We start from the raw sequence: 19,612 nt of genomic DNA on the forward strand, positions 1-19,612 counted from the left end.
ATGTAGCAGTTCTACTTTTACTTGAGTACATATTTTGCAGGTTACTTGTACTTTTACTTAAGTACTAAGCTTCAGTACTTCCTCCACCACTGGCTACCGGTTCCTCACTAAACCTCACTTGTGCTGATGAAGACCTTGGTGCAGCATTTATCAGACACCCTTATCCAGAGCGACTTACAATCAGTAGTTACAGGGACAGTCCCCCCTGGAGCAATTCAGGGTTAATCTGGGACATGATGGAAGTAAATGGGATTTGAACTTCTGGTCTTCTGGTTAATAGGTGTGTGTGTTACCCACTAGGCTACTACCACCCCGCGGATTGACGTAATCAATCTTGTTGTTGACAAAAATATTTTTCATAGCATGCAACTTTGGAAGCTTCACTCACTCATGGCTGTCCAAGTCCAGCCACCACAGGGTGCATACACACACACACACACACACACACACACACACACACACACTCAATTCATCTAGTGGACAGTGATCTTCACTCTTCAGATGTCCTTCAACCTACACCACCTTAGCAGTTCAGGTTGTCGGGAGGGCAGGTGTTCTATAATTTCATCCTACTTATCGAATCGTCCTACCAAAAGCAACTGCGCATGCATGCTGCCGTGGCACGGTTTTCTACGTTTAGTTGGAGTACTTAAAGGAAAACACGGTAAGTACAGCACCAAATACTTGTGTTTCTGAGCTATCAGAACATACCTGTGGTTTTTGGACAATAAAGTGTCTTAATAAACAGGTAAAACACTGGTGGTCTGATGGGTGTTTCTGAGCTATCACAACATACTACTTGTGGCTTATGGACAGTATAATAGTAAAATTATTATATAAACAAGTTGCACATCGCATTTGCACTATAAAATATGCTGCGGAAGGAAATTCTGACCAGGTAGGACAATCCGACACGACACGGCGCGTCTGGGGAGGATTCTAAAACGAATCAGAAAGCGAAAACGGCGACTCGCGCGCAGCGGTCCGCACACCGGAAGTGCGTGTGACGTCACGACTGTTCGCCGTAAATAAACGGCGCTGAAGTCCAGACAAGGATCAGCAGTCCAGTCCGAAACTGTCACTTGACAAGATGGCAAGCCGGATTTTATAATCATATGTCGCCGGGTAAGAGGTTTTTATTATGTCACAACACGAAATATGTGGCGTGTGGCTGCGACGTATCCGAAATGCATTTCAAAGTTATTGTGACCGAAACGAGCGCGCATGAAAATGAGAGATCGTGGAAAGGTCGCCTGTGTGCTTTAGTTGTGTCGCGTATGACCCTCGCGTGTCCGCAGCTGCCTTCTGTTCTATATTCGACCCAACAGGCAGGCGGCTGTGTGTTTTCTGTACAGACTGTCTGTGACAGGAAATAACGGGGACTTGGCAAAGTCACGCCAATGAGCCTCTGCCTGTAGAGATCATGGCCTTGGCTGTGGGTCTGTGCACCTTTCAGAATAAAGGAGGTAGTGAAGTGAGCGGGGCATGCCGGGGCTTGTGGAGACTGTCCACGTTCCCTGCTAATCCTCCTGAAATGCAGAAGTGCAGAAGAGACGTATGGGTTCATGTTTCAGGCTTTCAGGTAAAACCCACTGGTTGAAGCCCAGTTCAGCCGGGCCAGTGAATGCAGGCATGACAATGTGGCGGTGCGGGTGGGGACCACGAGTCCTGAGAAGAAGGTGGAGCTGTCCGGGCCTTTGGCGAGGTAAGCTCCTCCGTGACTCTGCCTCCATGCAACCCCGTTTCTACATTTCGCCAGATAATCGTGACCGGTGCTTTCTTTTTAGAGGGGAACCTCAAAATCCCATCAAACCAACATCACAGTTTCAGAAAGTCAACCCTGTCTCCAAGGTAAGGTGTGGAAACATCATATAACATCTACAAGGGCTCATGCATCACCGCAGAACAAAAATTCAACCACATAACGTAATACAGTTGACCCAAAATAAAATGCATGTTAATCGTGAATTCCGATAATAACCGATGAATTCCGATAATAACCGATAGTAAATTGATCACTAGGACCTGTTTGAACTGGTTTTCCAGTTAAAACAAGCTCGTCCAGCTTACAACGTGTCAGTAAACAGACACTGAAAGGTTCAGCCTCCGTAATAATACGTCCCTGGCTTCACCCCACTAAACTGGTGTTATAAAACAAGGAATTACCTCATATTTTCTTTGTTTTTATGGTTAAATGTAATACAGTGATGGTAAGAGCTTTTAAACCTGTATGTGCTATAAACTGTAACAGTACAGTGGCTGAAGCTCAAAAGGAATGTGACCCACATCTGACATTTTAAGATCGTGGCTGCTTGTATGTGAGATAGGGGTGTGACTGCTGATCTGCTGAGTCAGACATCATGAGTAATGTTTCTATTGTATTGCTGAGTTCTAGCCAAATCCTTCAGGGAGTTTCATCATGATAACAAAACACACAAGAGAAGGATTTTGAACCATTAGATCACAATTATAAGTAATTTTCCTAAATAAAGGTAATGTTCTTTTTATGAAATCCCCTCACAAAAAAACTAATATAAATCTGCAAGCACATGCAGTTAAACATAGTCTTTTTTTTATGATTTACCATGTTAAAATGTCTTTATGAACAGAAACATCCTGTTAGTTCAGTTAACTTATATTATGAAGCATTAACACATATGAAGCAAACCAGCTGGAAGCATTAAACATTAAGGAAAGTGCTCTATTCTCGATATAAAGCTGGCAATATAATCCAGTTCACTTAAAATGTGTTAAAAGGTCAATAAAACCTGCATGGCTACCACAGCGTCCCATTCATCTCATCTGGACTCTAGTCAGTCCTACATTTCCATTTCTCCCGGAAATAACCCAAAAGGCTTGTTTGTGCCCTATAAAATGATATTGCAAATACCATAACATTAATGTTCATATAAGGGAGCATGGATTTTTCTTAAGCCTTGTAAATGAATTTTGGTTTAGCATCAACATTAATTGTGATTTTAGAATTGTACTTTTCTTCTGATAGTTTGATACATTTGCATAAAGCAGCCTGGACTAGACTGGAGCAGCCTGCAGTTGGTTCAGTAAGCTCTTTGAAAACAAGGACGTTTTGCATGAGAGATAAAGGTGAGTTTGTCATGCCATGAGTTAACATGTCATATGATAGGAACATCATGTATACATACACCTAATCCAGAGTCTTGGTGATCTGTTGAACAGTCACATGAATCCAGCTTGTTTGTTGGTCAACCACATGAGTGTAGGTAGATGCAGGATGTAGCCTAGTGGGTAACACACTCGCCTATGAACCAGAAGACCCGGGTTCGAATCCCACTTACTGCCGTTGTAACTACTGACTGTAAGTCGCTCTGGATAAGGGCGTCTGATAAATGCTGTAAATGTAAATGTAGGATGTAAGAGTACCAGTCTTCTGAGAAATGTCATTCGTTCTGTGACCTGGAAATGGATTGATTTTCTAGTCTTTTCTGGCTTGATTTTAGCTCACAACGTCACATCCTGTGTTCGATCAGATTTATTTCCCTCTTTATGAAGTACAGGTATTACTGGTGACAGTCCTGAACTGAGGAATCATGTTTTCGCTGGAGTCAGTGTGTCCATCCCATTCTATTCATGAGGGAATCTATTAAAATTCTGCACAAATTTCCAGATGGTCTTATTAGATTTTTTTTGGAAAAGTCAATACAATTAATAGTTTCTTCAGATTTGATTTGAACATTTGTTAGATAATGTTTGTCCAAGGTCCAGTCCACTGATAGTTGATGGTTATGTGATGGTTGCCAAAAAACATTTTTATTAAATTAGGGTGGTAGTAGCCTAGTGAAAATATGAGCCTAACACACTCGCCTATCTACCAGAAGACCCAGGTTCAAATCCCACTTACTACCATTGTGTCCCTGAGCAAGACACTTAACCCTAAATTGATTGTAAGTCGCTCTGGATGAGGGCGTCTGATAAATACCGTAAATGTAAATTCCTTTAAGACATGGAAAGATTTTACCTATTTACTTGTGTGCTGTCAATTATGATCCTGTGCACAGTCCTGTAAAACCGTGTTTGTTTGTCAAATGTCTTCAGTGGTCTATAGCTAAAAAGTGCCAATATATTAAAAAAATAACAATTTAATTTGTGATTCTTTGGTACTTGCAAAGTCTTCCAGCTAGTATTAAACTAATATATATACATATTAATCTAATTTTCTTTACTAGATGACTGTATTTTACCTAAACATAAACTGGCATTAATGCTATACCATTAAAGCTTTGGTACCTGTATACTGTTATATATTTTGTAATGCAGCATCCACGTGTTTTGTCATTTTATCATATTTTGGCACATTTATGTATGTTCATAGATCCCATTGAGATTCACAAGGAAAAACTGAAGTTATGGTTCAGTCACCTACCTCAAGAAGAGATGCAGTTTGGAGGATACTTCTCACCTGAAACTATGCACATAGACCCTTTAATTTTGGCAAGGAATCCTGAAGATGCTAAGTATGGACCTTTCAAGACCAACGTGCTCTGTGGTCCTTCCCTTGCAGTTGAACAACTCTTTGCGCCAACCTCTGACAGCATGGGCCAGGGGATGAATGTCCTGCTGTATGGAGCCGTTGGAACAGGGAAGAGCACGGTTGTGAGGAAGTTGGTTCTAGATTGGTGTGACGGTTCCACACTCTCCCAGTTCAAACTGCTTGTGCCTTTCTCTTGCGAAGACCTCTCTCAGTTGTCCAAGTCATCTTCCCTGAGAGACCTGGTGGGCAGGAAATACATGCACCTGCGGAGGACTCCATTGCTGAGTGGCGAGGCTAACCAGGCTAAAGAAGTGCTGTTCATTTTTAACAGCATAGAGAAGATGAAACTAGACTTCCGCATCAGCAACTCTGAGCTGTGTAGTGATCCAAATGAGCCTCTTCCAGCAGGGACTGTTGTGGTTAATCTGTTGAGGAAGTACCTCCTGCCTGAGGTAAGGTATCACCTTGTGTTATAAGGAATGCGTTGCTCGCGTAAGCTAAGAAAAAACTTTGATTACTAGACATTCTACAAATGTACAAATGCTGTCTGTTCTTTTTTTCAGGCAAGCATTTTGGTCACTACCAGACTGTCGGCCCTGGAACGGATACCTAAAAAATATGTGACTCGTTATGCGCAGATCTGTGGCTTCAATGACCCCGATCGCCAGCAAGCCTATTTCACAAGCAGACTTCTCCAGAGCACCACAAACCTAAGCAGGGAAACAGAATCCCTGGTGGAGCTGCTCTACCTGAACCTTCAGCGTGAAAGTCAGTTGGCTGCCGCCTGCTTTCTGCCTTCCTACTGCTGGCTGACCTGTGCCACCCTACATTTTTTGCATTTTACGGACGATAAGGCTCCCATTCGCACCCTTACTGGCATCTACACAAGCTTTCTGAGACTGAACTTTGGAGGGGAGATACTTGACACTGGGGGAAGCATGAACCCACAAGATGACCAAAAGTCTTTAATGTTGTATATTGTCCGAACTGTAGGGAAGCTTGCATTTGATGGGGTATCAAAAAAGCGGACGTTGTTTACTGTGGAGGATCTGGAGCAGTTGGTGGGTGGCAAAACCAAAACTGACGAGGAACTTCAGCAGCTGGCCGTGTTCCGTACTGATGTCCTTGACTTTTTTCTCGTACCCAGTGTTGAAAGCAAAATGTCATTTGACCACATCGAGGCGGATGAGAAGCGCTTTGTCTTTGCCGTTCCTGCCATGCAGGAGTACCTTGCCGCACTCTACGTTGTTCTGGGCGAAAATAAAACCGTGTTGGAGAAACTGAGTAAGGAGGTGTCTGTGGCATTTGGACAAGTTGGTGATGATGTTACCAACCTGATGACAATTCTTTCCAAATTTATACCTCTGAGAATATTCGCTCTTTTCAACTTGCTGAAACTGTTCCCCAGTCTTTTTGAAAAGTTCAGCAGCTATAGCAAAGGCCACATTGCTCGTACCATGGCAGCAGAAATGTTTCGCTCTGAGGACAGTTACAACGAGGATGTCCTGGACCAGGTGGAGCAGAGCCTCCTGGGAGTTCAGGGTCCGGCACCTAAGCAGCAATTGGATTCTAAATCCTTTGAACTCTACCCCATCTTTATGGGTGGCCTTCTGCACTATGGCAACAGGAGGTTGCTGGACCAGCTAGGCTGCAACATCAAGAGCACCACAGTGGCACAGATCACACGAACACTCAAGAAACATCTGGTGAGGGAGAGCCGTAAGAAGCTGCCACCCGAGGAGCTGATGGACCTTCTGGTTCTGCTGTATGAGTTCCAGAACCCCAGACTCACGGCTGAAGTCCTACTTTCTGTCAAAACCTTGGACCTGTCCACTGTGCGCATGACACCACTCAAGTGCGTGGTTCTGAGCTCAGTGTTGAGCTGCACCTCCTCAAGCTTCACTCTCAATGACCTCGTCTTGTCCTCCTGCCATCTGAACAAGGAACTCCTGCCCATGCTGTGCCCTGCCTTCCGACACACACGCAGTCTCAAGTGAGGGGCTGCCATTAATGATTGTGGTATATTGGTCTGTGTTGTCTGTTGCTCATTGGTGGTTTTCATAAAACCTTACCAGCACATTTGTCTGCTGTGAAAGAGGCACAGAGTTTATTCCTACAGACAATTGGGCACATTGTTCAAACTCAAGGTTTTATGAACATCTTGCATTGCAGTCGGCTTTTTTTACTGCCCTTTAATAGAAAGATGGATGAGTGTGTACGTGTGTCTAATGTTTAACAGCATTTTGAATAGTTAGTGTAGTGCAAACCTTTTATGAGCATATTGCTTCCACGTTTCTCACTGAGGATAGTAGGTCCTGATAATGGCACATTTGATTGATTACAATAAGACTGCAACCTTAAAGTGTTATTAAATACTATATACACATTTGTACATACATACAAATGTGTATGTATTAAGTCATTTATTTGCAGTGTTTTTTCCCCCAGATTTTGACTAGCTGTGTGCATGCCTGTGTATGTCTGTATGCTTTTACAGCTGTGTGTGCCTTTTCCCTGTTATCTTTAGTCTGCAGTTTAACAGCCTTGGTCCAGAGGCCTGTGCAACTCTGAAAGAGCTGCTGCTTGATCCGAACTGTACCATTAAATCGTTACAGTAAGACTGTTAACTGTCGTACCTCCTCTACCTCCAGAGTGTTGCTCTTTTATTCACTTGTGCATGTTTATAATCAATATACTACACATTTGCCTCTGAGATAGGATGTCTACATACATGTTATTATGATCACACTCTGGGCTGTATTTTATCATTTAGAAAATTTTAATTAGAACTTAAATTCTAAATGGAGTCACTTAGATGCTTAATGTGAACATAGTCAAATTCCTTTATACTGTTGCATTTTGATTCTTGCACTGCATGATGAGTGTAATCGAGACCACTTCTAAGCAGTCTAACTTTGAAGTGCGGCCTATAATATTTTCTGATTTCACATTACTTTGAAGATGGATTTCCTCATTTGAATGTGTTGTTATTTTCTGATTTTGTGTATTTCTTTCTCCTGCTGCAGGTTATGCGACAACCCTCTACTGGACAGTGGGCTCAGCAGCCTGCTGCAGGCCCTGCAGAGGAACCGCTCACTCAGACACCTTTTCCTGATGCACACTGGCATGGGTGACACAGCAGCACTGGAGCTAGCAGAGAAGCTGGCTTCTCATTCAGTCCTGCAGGAGCTTAATGTGGCCTACAACAATATTGGAGACAGTGCCGCCCTTGTGTTGGTGGACGCCTGCAGAGATCACCCCAGCATTCACACACTTCAGTGAGTGGCAGTTTCAGATTCTGGAAACTGTGTTCATCCCAAATGATACAACTGTACAGAATAAGAAAGACACGGAAACAGACAAATACGTCTCTTTTAATACAATGAATATAGAATCTCGTCTTGAACAATCCCTGTAGGATATACTGTACCAAAACTATTTGTATATCTGATAGTATACAATTGCAAATAATTGTAGAAGGTATGTATGAAGAGTTTTAGAGCGCATTAATTGTGTGCACCATGTGCTGTGCTTGCTGTGCATCATAATGACAGTCACTTCACTTTCACAATAAAAACACGAGCAAACATAAATAAGATATATCAGACTTAACTGCTGATATAAGGCTGATATGACTAAACAACAGCTTCAACCCTGTTGCCATTAGGGCACTTAATGACATTTAATTATTTTTTTCACCTCCAACTCTATTTCTTTCTCATATGTAATAATGCACATCACTTTTTCCACATTTTTTAATGTTACATACAGCCTTACTCTAAAATAAATGCAACACAACAAACACTGATGCACTATGAATATATTTTCCAGATGCACTGTATAGGCTACTTACTACCACATGCTTTCAGGCTGCCAGCTGTAAAAGTTTAGGATACAGACACTCAGTATTGAAAAACTGGGAAATATTTCGGGAAAATTTTTCTAACTGCAGTCAAGTTGTCGTTGGTTTCAAACAAATTGTGAATTTGTTATAACATAAAAAAGAAGATGAATGACTTGTTTGGGTCAACAATATTTTTGGAAGTTTTCTTTAAAGTAGCAGAATAACGTGAAGAATTCTCAGATACCTTTTCATTTGCTGTTGTGTTATGTTTTGCCAAGATAAAGTACTCCTATTTTCTGATTGGCTATTGTGTAGGCCTTTTTCATTTTTTTTTTTTTGATTGACTGGTAATTGACTCTTGGACCCAGCGCTTGTTTCATATTGAGGTGCCTCACTGTGCCTTGGTCTGAGAAATATGCCTTCCGCGGTGCACAATTTCAAGCGGATTTTTTTTCTTCTTCTGATTTTCATTTTTTACTCCATATACATATATTTCCAAAATATCAGTAATATTTTAATGTGCAAAAAGAAAAAGATATAATAGATCAGTTAATTATTTAATAAATATTATCTTACAAGAGAGAGTTTGTGTTAGAAAGCAACAGCAGCATGCAAAGCACTACTGCACTACATACTGTAGCTGATTTTTACTGATTGTTCTGTCCATTGTTTCCATGCAGTTTGTACCTGAACCAGCTGAGCGATGTAGGGAAGCAGTCCCTATATGTGCGAGGGACACGTGGCAAGCAGGGAGGGACTGGAAGGCAGGTCAAAGTTCTGGCGTCGGTGACCGAGGGCACAGACATCTCAGACCAGTGGCACCCCATCCTAAGCATCATTGGAAAGAACTCCATGCAGTGGGAACGGGAGCGAGTCCGAGAGCAGCTCATGGTCTTCCTGCGGGACCTGGAGTGGGGACGGCGGCAGCAGCACAGCATCTGGAAGAAGCTGTACTTCCGCAGGGTGGAGAATGGCGTGAAGCAGACGCTGCGCATGCTGGAGAAGGCTTCTGCTCTGAGCACAAAGTCCGGGCCCCACTGATCCCATTATTAACTACATGCTCACTATGAACCTCCAGAGCAACTAATGATTTATATTGCTTTAAAGTCTTTTGGAATCGTATTACAATTTGCTGTTGCTGTCATTCATGCGTTAACATTAAAAAAACACATTCAGTGAATAATGAGTGATGAGCTGTTTGCTTTTTATCCAGCAGCAAATTCCTCTTATCATTAGCCATCGTCTAAAAGACCCTTCAGGTCACAGGTACAGCATGAATGGTAACAGATGTAATAATATGCACATGAGAGATGGAGAAATGTGATTTTTAATAGCAATGAATGTTAACTTTCATGTTAAAAATAAAAACATTCTTTATATAATTTCAGTGTCATGGTTTATATGAATGTGGTTTTTAAAGAAAGCTGAGTTTCCACCGACGTAGTTGATTGGTTGCTACAGCTACAGCATTGCTCTCTTTAACTGCAGATTTAAACATTAACCTCAGGTTAGCACTGTGGGAGGGGTAGAAGTCAGGCCAGGTAGATCACACTGCAACACTGACAGAGTTCCCCTAGACTGCCAGCACTGGCCTGAGGTATGCACACTGCCCCATTATTATCGCCGGGCCCGCCAGGACCATGAGGTACCCCACAGGTATCTAAATACATAACGACTAATGCTTCCCACGCCGCTGGGCCACGTTTCAGAAAAGTCACAGTTTGTCTAGTCATTCTGAATGTTTTCTATCTAAGATTTATTTCTAGCTGCATTAACGGTAAATATCTGAAGCTGAAGATACTCTAAGAGCAATACCGTGTTCTTAGACTGTTTCACCATGGTTAAAGTGTAAACTTAACCCTTGTCACCTTGTGATCAAGGTGTTTATGTACCTGTTTTCTAGTAAGAAATTATGGCAAAATAGCATTCAGTGTTAAAAAAAAAAAAGTGTAACGTATGAGCAACAGATGTAAGAGACATGAATTTTCAATTAGATAACTGTCTTGAGAGTGACTTGGGGGGAAAAAGAATGAAAGATAAGTAAATAGAAGATTGCATGATATCTCCACGTCTCAGCTGACATCGCCTTTTATAGACAGCATAAACAGAACTCTCCCAGGCCAAGGTCTAACGTGTGTGTGTCTCACTTTTAATGGAGAAAGAAGCCATTTGTTCAAGTCAAACAAAATGTGAACTTTTGTTAGAGCCAGCTCAAGTAACATTACACCACGTAGCACCACTGAGTGTGTTATTGAGATTAATAGTCTTATTTTTTTTTTTTTTTATTAATTTTTTTTTAGAAATTATCAATATCTCATTCAGCAACTGTGAACCGTGCAATATTGTGGAATTAATGATAACATAGTGATGCTAAAAACAGGTCATCTGTAATGAAGGGTGTCTCAGGCAGTTTCAGTCCACCTCTGCAGGCATCACATGCAATGGCAGTTAATAATCATTGAGCAGAGTAATATGTAACTAAAGTAAAAAAAAAAAAAAAAAAAATGTAACTCTTTGCAGAATTGTCAGGTGTATACAGTGCACAACTCTCCCATGACAAATTTGTTTTGTCATTTGTAGGGTTAATGGATCTGATGGAGGTTCCACAGTAAGTCGGAACATGGATGTTGACCTCAAATACCTTTCAGATTTTGCTCAAACTAATGCTAATGTTCACTCCGAGGCAGTTAAACAGTAACAAAGTCACAGTTTTGTTCTTTAAATTTCAGGAGATTTATCTTTAATCCAAAAGAAGGGATTGACAATCCAGCTCTGATCATCTCAGATGACACTGGTAAGAAAAGCCCATTTCAGGGAGGACACATTAAGATGGTTTGTTTCCTTGAAGGGAAGACTCTGAAAAAATGAAAAGGATTTGGCGCCAATCCTGTGATATTCTTTACATTTTTATATGCTCCAATGATGTGGGAATCTGCCAATTTTTTAGAATAGCAAAGATGTGAAAAATCGATGAAGACACTTCATTGTTGATGTCCATGACCAATGTAATGTTTCCAGAATCTGCTATGCAGCCCCGGCTGTGTGTGATGAAGAGGGACCAGGGTGAGGGATTTGGATTTTACCTGCACATGGGTAGGAAGTGTTCAGGGCTGGCGCCAGGGCATCGCGTTGGGCGGGTGGAGCCGTGGAGTCCAGCTGATCGCAGTGGCCTGAGGGAGGGGGATCACATTCTGGAGGTTAACAAGGAGTTTGTAGTCACTAAGGACTACATGCAGGTATTTATTCAAAACTAATAATATTCAACAATTTTGGCCATGTAGGGACAATGAGCCACTCATGTTTTAAATCCACATCTAATAGCATTTATTTGATATTAATTAAACACAGATATGGACAGCATAGAAATGCAGTGATCAGCAACGTGGCCTCACACTGCCAAGGTTGTGAGCTTGAATACGGCCTGGACCTTGTGTATGTGTAGTTTACGTGGTCTCCCTGTGTTGGTCCACCCACACTCACAAAGCAACTTTAAAGTGACTATAGTTACGTGTGTGAGAATGAGTAGTGTTTGTGTGTGCCTTGAGGTGGGCTGGTGCCCTGCCCGGGGTGAGTCCCCACCCTGTGGCCAGTGTCATAGGATGGGACCCTGTCTTAACAGGACTAAGATGTTTAGGATAGCGAGTGAATGAGTATAAAAAGTAATATAATCCAGCATACCATTTTATTATAATTACTTGAAATGAACTGAATACTTTACAAAATTGTTGCTTATTTATTAATTTAATAAATAAAACAAAACAATACAACTAAAATAAAAATATAATAAAATTAATATTATTAAGACTTACGCTTTTTTTTTCATTCAAAAAAATTTGTTCCACTATCACTTTGTTTCAGGACTATTTACATTGGAATTATGATGCTGGACAGCATGCACTTGACTGTTGTGGTTGTTGTCAGGTTGTGCGTCAGATCCAGACGTCAGGGCTGCAGCTCTGCCTTATGGTCCTGGGGGAAAGTGAGTACCGGACGGCCTTGACTGAGGGCCTGGACTTTAGGGTCATGACCAGAATGCACCATGGTGGATCCTGCTGCCGACCTCGTCTTTGCCACATCGTCAGAGACCCATTAAATGGCCTGGGCATCAGCATCATCCAGAGTGAAGGTAACTGCTGTTGTTTTCACGCTTTCCTCAACATTTTACCACACATATGTCTACATGCTGACTGCTTGATTTAGTTGGGAAGAACCGGTACCATGTGAATGTGCTGCCTGAGGGTCCGGCCAAGAAAGCAGGAGTCTGTGATGGAGACTCTCTTTTGTGGCTCAATGGGGCAATGGTGTCAGAACTCACTCACTCAGCTCTAGCAAAAATGGTAGGTCAATTTCAGCTGTGAAATACCTAATATTTTATTGGTTATACTTCTGAAATGAGTAAGACTAAATTAAACATAAAAATCTCCACCTCAGGTTAAGAAATGCGGGAGCCAATTAACGGTCCTGGTGATTGACGGTGAATGTGAAAAGTGCTTCTGCCACCGGAAGCTGCCCATCCTCCCCACCATGGCCAAAAGTCACAATCTGACCCATATGCCCAGAACCCTCCACCTCACACAGGGACCCCAAGGATTTGGATTTCTTCTACGGCAAGAGAAGCTCTTAACAGGACTCATTGGTGAGATAAAGAGAACAAAAATAAAAACACAAGAAAAAATGAAAACACTGACTTTTCAAACCAGTGTGAACAATTTTTTATTGAATATGTAATTTAATCAAATACCATAATTATCAACATTAACCAGAAATATTGACATTTTATGCATAACTTTAATAGTATTGCATAAAAAAATATTAATAATATTGAATTGAATTAAATTATTCATTATTCTATAATGATAATTTTATATCTCTGTAGTGCCCTTTGTTCATAGAAAATATTATAGTTACTATTAATAAAATATTGCTTTTTAAAATATAAATTAGACATGTTTACTATAGGCTCATGAGACTCACCCTTTATCACAATATAAAAAGCATAGAAATAATTGTTTTGTTTATTGTACGTATGGGTGTTGCTGTAATGTGTGTTTTTGAGATTTAGTAAAAAGTAGTTGTGAAAAGCATACTTTGACAGCAACAATGAACTCATAACCTTTATGGAATTTGTGTAAAAAAAAAAATCAAATTCCATACACACTATATGGGACTTAATTATACAATTAATCTAATTTAAAGACCTTCTGAGCTCTTCCTTGAAAATTTGCTTTCACAGCAAAATGCCTTTTTTACAACTGTAAAAATGCTAAACTAACATTAATACTAAGACATCTAGGTGAGAAAAGCATCCTCCCCCTCTTGACTCAGCATATTGCCCACTTTTCAATCAAAAGTATGCTGTTGTTGCACTTATGAATCGATAACTTAAGCTTAATGTTACGTATTAATTGCAGCTCATGTATTGCGGGAGGTGGACCCGGGCAGCCCTGCTGAGGCGGCGGGTATGGAGGATGGAGATATTGTTCTGGCCGTGAACGGGATGCCCGTAGAGGATGCCGAACACGAGGCTATCGTCAGCCGAATCCGCCAGAGTGGCCAGACAGTGACCCTGACTGTTATCTCTCTTTGTGGGAGAGACTTCTACTCAAAGGTACGTCGCAGTGGACCAGATTGGTTACGGTGAGATGGGATGAACTAGTAAAATGGAACTGATAAAACACATACAAGCATTCACAGCACATCATTTTTCTACATTTTGTTACAGTGTTATTCCCAAGTGGATTATATTCATTTTTTTTCTCAGAATTCTACATTAAACACCCAATAATGACAAGTGAAAAAGGTTTACTTGAGGTATTGACTAAAACTCCTCATAGCTGGCCTGTCTAGTGTCACATCTCCGGCTGCACAAGTCCTCCGCTAAGAGCCTTCTGACAGGTCCCAGCTCACAGGGTGACGTCAAATTTTATTTGTCACATACATAGTCAAACATGGTATGATATGCAGTGAAATGCTTTAGCGACTGCTACTGACCACAGTATTGCACATATTGCAAGTAACAATGAACCAGAAGACGGTAGCGTGTCTATAACACGTTTGTTGTTAATTGTAAGAAATACAGTTGGATTCCACAACAAAAAAGTGGTCTCAGAGACATTAGAAAAGAGCTCTTAAGTACACAGTGCCTTTCAGTGATGTGAGCATTATTAAATCAAGTAACATTATGCAATGCATTAATAGAGGATCTGAATATTATATTGACTCAACATTTTTTTGACAATATTACATGGTTGAAATAATTTGTATTGATGAGTCACAATTAATTGAGTAAGAGAAACATTTATGCCACATTCTGATCATGTGGGACCGATGTTCTGTCTCGACCTGGGTTCGTTGAGTGAAGGAGGCTCAGAAACTGGACATCAGAACAAAAACAGGATTTATTATAAACACAAATCAAAGGACACAAGCAAAACCAAAACCTGGCACAAGAGGTAGTAAAGTAAAGGAAATAAAGGGAACTTCAACAATCCTTGCAGGTGTGTGGCAATTATGGCCAGAACACTGAAAACACAAACACTAAAATGGTATGGAGTCCAGTCTCCCCATTAACACAGTAGCTTTTTCCTCCTCTCGACTCTTCCCTTTTAACCAATCACTGGCTCCTTATCAGCGGTGGCTGGGCATGATCAGGGCCCTGTTGTCAGGCCGACAGTCGCTGGCTGCACACCCAGCAGCGACCAGCCATGACACATACACATTTAAATCAAGTAAATTCAAAGGATTATTTCTTTCAGTGCTGCCGTCATCGTTCCTTCTATCCTGACTCTCCCAGTTCCTGCAAGTAAAAACATAAAAAAATCAGTAAAAATCTTCCCCAGAGTTGTGCCTTGAGACAATTCCTTTGACTTCATGCTTTGTGCTCTGAAATGAACAGTTAACTGTGGGACCTTCTATATACAGGCCTGTGCCTTTCCAAATCTTGTCCAATCAACAGTTTTTTCCACAGGTGGACTAAGCTGCAGAAACATCTCAAGCATGATCAGGGGAAACAGGAGGCACTTGAGATCAATTTATTTTGAGCTTCATGGCAAAGGCTGTGAATATGTATGTACATGTGCTTTCTCAGTTTTTTGTTTTTTTTTTAAGAAATTTGCCAAAACCTTTTTTTCACTTTGTCATTATGGGGAATTCTTAGGGGAAAATTATTTAATCCACTTTGGAATTACGCTGTAACATAACAAAATATGGAAAATGTGATGCGCTGGGAATTTTTTCTGGATTCACTGTCATTTGGAAATATTTATCTAATTAATTCATAAATGTTTCCTTTTCCATAGCTGGGCCTGTGTCCACTACTGTTCTATGACAAAGACCTTCCTCTAATTGAGGAGAAGTGTTCTCTGTGCAGTTTATCACATAGGGAATGGTCTTGTGATGTGGAGCAGACAACACTGTCCAGCCCTCGGCTCTGTGTACTCAACAAAGAGGATTCATCCACTTTTGGCTTTAACTTGGGCAGTGTCCAGAATGAGCCAGGAACCTTTATAGTTAAGGTACCCCTCTGTTATTATCCATATCAGAACTGAACTACAATGTAAAAGTCAGTAGTTATAAATATTTGTAACAATTTATACCATTATACTAGAGAAATGAGTTAAGTAGACATATTCATGTGTTCTGTTATAGTACATGGCCTCACACCTCCAAGGTTACAGAGTGTAAATACACTTTAAAATAAATACACTGCTCAAAATAAAGGGGGAACACTTAAATAACACAAGGTAACTCAAAGTCACTCACACTTCTGTGAAATCAAATTAGAGGTAATTAGCAAGATATCCCCAATAAAGGCGTGGTTCTGCAGGTGGTGACCACTTCTCAGTTCCTATGCTTTCTGGCTGATGAGTTTGTCACTTTTGAATAGCATGGAGGCACTACCAAAAAAGTGAAGAGATTGTCCTTGTGATACACAACACAGCACACAGTGGTCACAACAAAATGTGTCCTCTGCTTTTAACTTATCACTCTTAGTGAGCTGTGGGCACCCATGACAGGCGTCCGGGGAGGAGTGTGGCACCTTGGCAGATCAGGATTCGGCATCCTTCTGATTACGGGGCCATTTCCTTAACCACTAGGCCACCACTGCCCCAGGAGACAGGCCAGTACATCAGTAGACATGGAAGAGGCCGTGGAGGGCAACAACCTAGCAGCAGGACCACTTCCTCCGCCTTTGCACAAGGAGGAACAGGAAGAGCACAGCCAGAGCCCTGCAAAATAACCTCCAGCAGGCCACAAATGTGCATGTGTCTGCTCAAAATCAGAAACAGACTCCATGAGGGTGGTATGAGGGTGGTATGGGAGTTGTGCTTACAGCCCAACATCATTCAGCACATTTGGCATTTGCCAGAGAACACCAAGAATTGCAAATTCGCCACTGGCGCCCTGTGCTCTTCACAGATTAAAGCAGGTTCACACTGAGCAGATATGAGCAGTCTGGAGATGCCAAGGATAACATTCTGCTGAATGTTGGCCCTGGGTTCCTCCTAATGCAAGTTTGAGTCTTTTGTTTGAGAAACTGTCAGAACTCGGACTTTGGGAGGTGCTGCAGTCCCGTATTCCAGACCAGACTTTTGGATTGTGCATATGCGTGTCCTTAATTTCCTAAGTGTGTTCTTCTGTTGTATAAATGGACCTTGTATCCGCTTTGTCACTGCACGGTCATTGAATGTACTGTTTCCCTGTCTTTGACAATGTGTATTGCGCCTTGTTGTTGTTGCAGTGGTTTTTTTTAATGACACAGTTTTATTTGCAGGGACTCAGAGCATCCACTAGCAGCAAACTTAGCAACAATCTCTCTTGTAAGATCTCGCTAACTACCGCAAAGTCTAATAGTGACATAGAGCTGTTGTACACAATAATCCTCACACAAACCTGTTTGCCTTTCATGCGTGAATTTAGTTGTCTTGTAACACCCCCCTTCATCTTAGCTGTGGGTGAGACTGTGACGGTCAAATCTGGCCAAAGATGGCAGCGGTTCCCTTACAGAATTGTGCCTTGTTGTGAGAACTGCTGACATTACCCAAGTCTTTTCCTGATCCAGCTTGATGAACTCTGTGTCTCGAAGGCAATTGTTATAGCAGAAAGCCTGTTTGGTCTTCTCACTAGCATCCTTTTGTTTAACCTTCTTTTGGTTGTGCCATTTTTGTTGGAGATTTTTCTCCAGGGTAGGGGGAATCATCCTGATTCTTCTCCCAATGAGGAGTTCTGCTAGACTAACACTTGTAGTGCAAAGGATTGATCTATATCACATTAGTGGATCTTGGATCAGTGGGTTGGGTTAGTGGATCAGTGAACGTTAGTAGCCTATGAACCAGAAGACCACACAATCACAGGCTCAAACCCCACTTACTACCATTGTGTCCCTCAACAAGACAATTAACCCTGAGTGTCTCCAGGGAGACTTGTTTCACCAGATTGATCCTAACTGATGGAGAGGTGTTCTGTAACTCTGAGTCTATGGACTAAATAGATTTCAGACTGGTAGTCTTTGCTCTCTTCACTGGCTGTCTAGAGGGATTTGAGATAGTTGTAATGTTGCTTCAGGGGTTGAATGTGTGGAATGTTTTGTCATTAGGTCCTCTGTTGATCTTAAAAATCCACAGGTAGAGGAATATCACACATTGAACCTAGAGAATATGAGTTCTGCTCATCCTCAGTCCCTATGACCTCACACCCTGGCCCAGTGTCCAATTTTGTTACAATTTGCCACATTTACCAGGCTTTTTTTTGTGACTTGCCGGCATGTGACCACCTTTCTACACGAACCAAATTCATTTTGGTCATTGTAATTGTTAACTGTTCTTCAATATGGTGCTTAATAAGATGGGCTACAACAATTAGCTGAATCTGGCAAAAGAGTTATACTACAATGCTTCTTTTGATCTGCAGGTCTCAGAAGAGAGCTGTGGAGCCAGAGCAGGGCTATGGCAGGGTGATGTAGTGCTTGAGGTGAATGGAAGGAATGTGGAAAAGAATTACATTGAGGAAGTGGTGAGGTTAATCAGGACAAGTGGGACTTCCCTCCAACTGCTGGTGATGGAGAGAGCAAGATATGAGGAACTGAGACACAGAGCAACAGAAATCTGCCACAAAAGTCAGGTGAGTTGCACACAAAGACATGGCATGCGCAGTTGTACTATGCTCACAGTTACTGGAAATTAAAACAAATACATGTTTTGCAGGTTTCACCAACAAATGCTTTGTTTATGTAAGAATCTGAATTTCGGGTAAGTTCTGCTGGTACATCTGTCAGAAATGCTTCCAGAACTTGAACTTAAATGATAATGAGTGCTGGTGAAAAGTAATATGTGTTTCCTTCTAGTTCAGTCACCCTGTGTCTCCTTCTGTAAAACTATTTGTGTTCTACTGTAAAATTTTGTGTTTATTTTGTGTTACATGTAAGAGAAATTGTCAACATATTGTGTTGTTTATATGTGGTATCGGAAATACTTATCTGCACAACAGTTGAGTGCTAATGCCAGTCTAAAGAGAACATTTTTAATGTGAAAATCATCAAATTGTGTTGCCAGTACTATTTGCTTATGTTTTACTTAATCATTTTAAGATTTGCTGTCATTAATGAGTGATGGCATGATGCATGATAAAAGTGTAATTGTAAGTGGCACAAAAGGTAAAATGGCAACAAGGGCCACAAAACACAACGTCAAGTTATTCTCAGGACCCAGTTGTTCCAACTAATTTAATCTGGATGATCCGGATGCTTTTCTATCCAGGATCTGGTAATTAATTTTTTTTCAAAGCTGCACTACATTTGATCACTGTTATCCAAATGCAGAAATTTCTAGATTATTAAATCTGGTTTACTAATTAAATTATATACCTCAAGTAACCCATAGTACCAAACCCTAATAATAAACCTGTATCGAACATTTGTGCACATTGGTGACCATATGTGTAATTTGAGATTTCTCAGGAACCAAACAATAAAACAATTTACTTTACAAACGTATGTGTGTGTGTGTGTGTGTGTGTGTGTGGAAAAAGAACTAAATACAATAAATGAACTGTATCTACATTATTGTGTTTCATACCATTGCTTGAATCAGTTATTTTTAGAAGTGAAGCAGAGTGGCACCAGCCACTTTCTGCAGTGTGTGGCTGTGGATGCCGACCAGGAGATGCATTTCATCATGTCCAGACCTCCTCAGGTTTTTGCCACGCCATCATATTTCGGTCTCCTTTCATAATTTACAGAAACATCGATGTCTGTGGTGTGT

At 41.1% G+C, this 19,612-nt stretch overlaps 2 protein-coding genes across 5 annotated transcripts; both read left to right on the forward strand.

Annotated features, from left to right (window-relative positions):
• The first annotated feature begins 968 nt into the window (after positions 1-968).
• Positions 969-9,736, forward strand: nlrx1 (NLR family member X1). Of its 3 annotated transcripts, none has more exons than XM_028970701.1 (9): positions 969-1,125; positions 1,575-1,705; positions 1,788-1,851; positions 3,005-3,105; positions 4,352-4,962; positions 5,074-6,503; positions 7,038-7,124; positions 7,537-7,788; positions 9,035-9,736. In XM_028970701.1, exons 2-9 carry the CDS (start codon positions 1,633-1,635, stop codon positions 9,393-9,395), a joined length of 2,979 nt encoding a protein of 992 aa, XP_028826534.1. In that variant the 5' UTR covers positions 969-1,125; positions 1,575-1,632; the 3' UTR covers positions 9,396-9,736. The 3 variants fall into 3 exon arrangements, with proteins under 3 accessions (XP_028826534.1, XP_028826536.1, XP_028826535.1); XM_028970703.1 differs by having other exon boundaries at positions 3,028-3,105; XM_028970702.1 differs by lacking the exon at positions 7,038-7,124.
• Positions 9,737-9,940: 204 nt separating this feature from the next.
• nherf4a (NHERF family PDZ scaffold protein 4a) lies at positions 9,941-19,305 on the forward strand. 2 transcript variants are annotated; one of them, XM_028969729.1, is made up of 11 exons: positions 9,941-10,010; positions 10,935-10,962; positions 11,084-11,148; positions 11,373-11,590; positions 12,276-12,480; positions 12,555-12,691; positions 12,786-12,990; positions 13,766-13,962; positions 15,653-15,868; positions 18,264-18,473; positions 18,557-19,305. In XM_028969729.1, exons 1-11 carry the CDS (start codon positions 9,995-9,997, stop codon positions 18,584-18,586), a joined length of 1,527 nt encoding a protein of 508 aa, XP_028825562.1. In that variant the 5' UTR covers positions 9,941-9,994; the 3' UTR covers positions 18,587-19,305. The 2 variants fall into 2 exon arrangements, with proteins under 2 accessions (XP_028825562.1, XP_028825564.1); XM_028969731.1 differs by having other exon boundaries at positions 15,653-15,862.
• The last annotated feature ends 307 nt before the right edge of the window (positions 19,306-19,612 follow it).

The sequence above is a fragment of the Denticeps clupeoides genome, chromosome 2, assembly GCF_900700375.1.
Source record: "Denticeps clupeoides chromosome 2, fDenClu1.1, whole genome shotgun sequence".
NCBI lineage: Eukaryota > Metazoa > Chordata > Actinopteri > Clupeiformes > Denticipitidae > Denticeps > Denticeps clupeoides.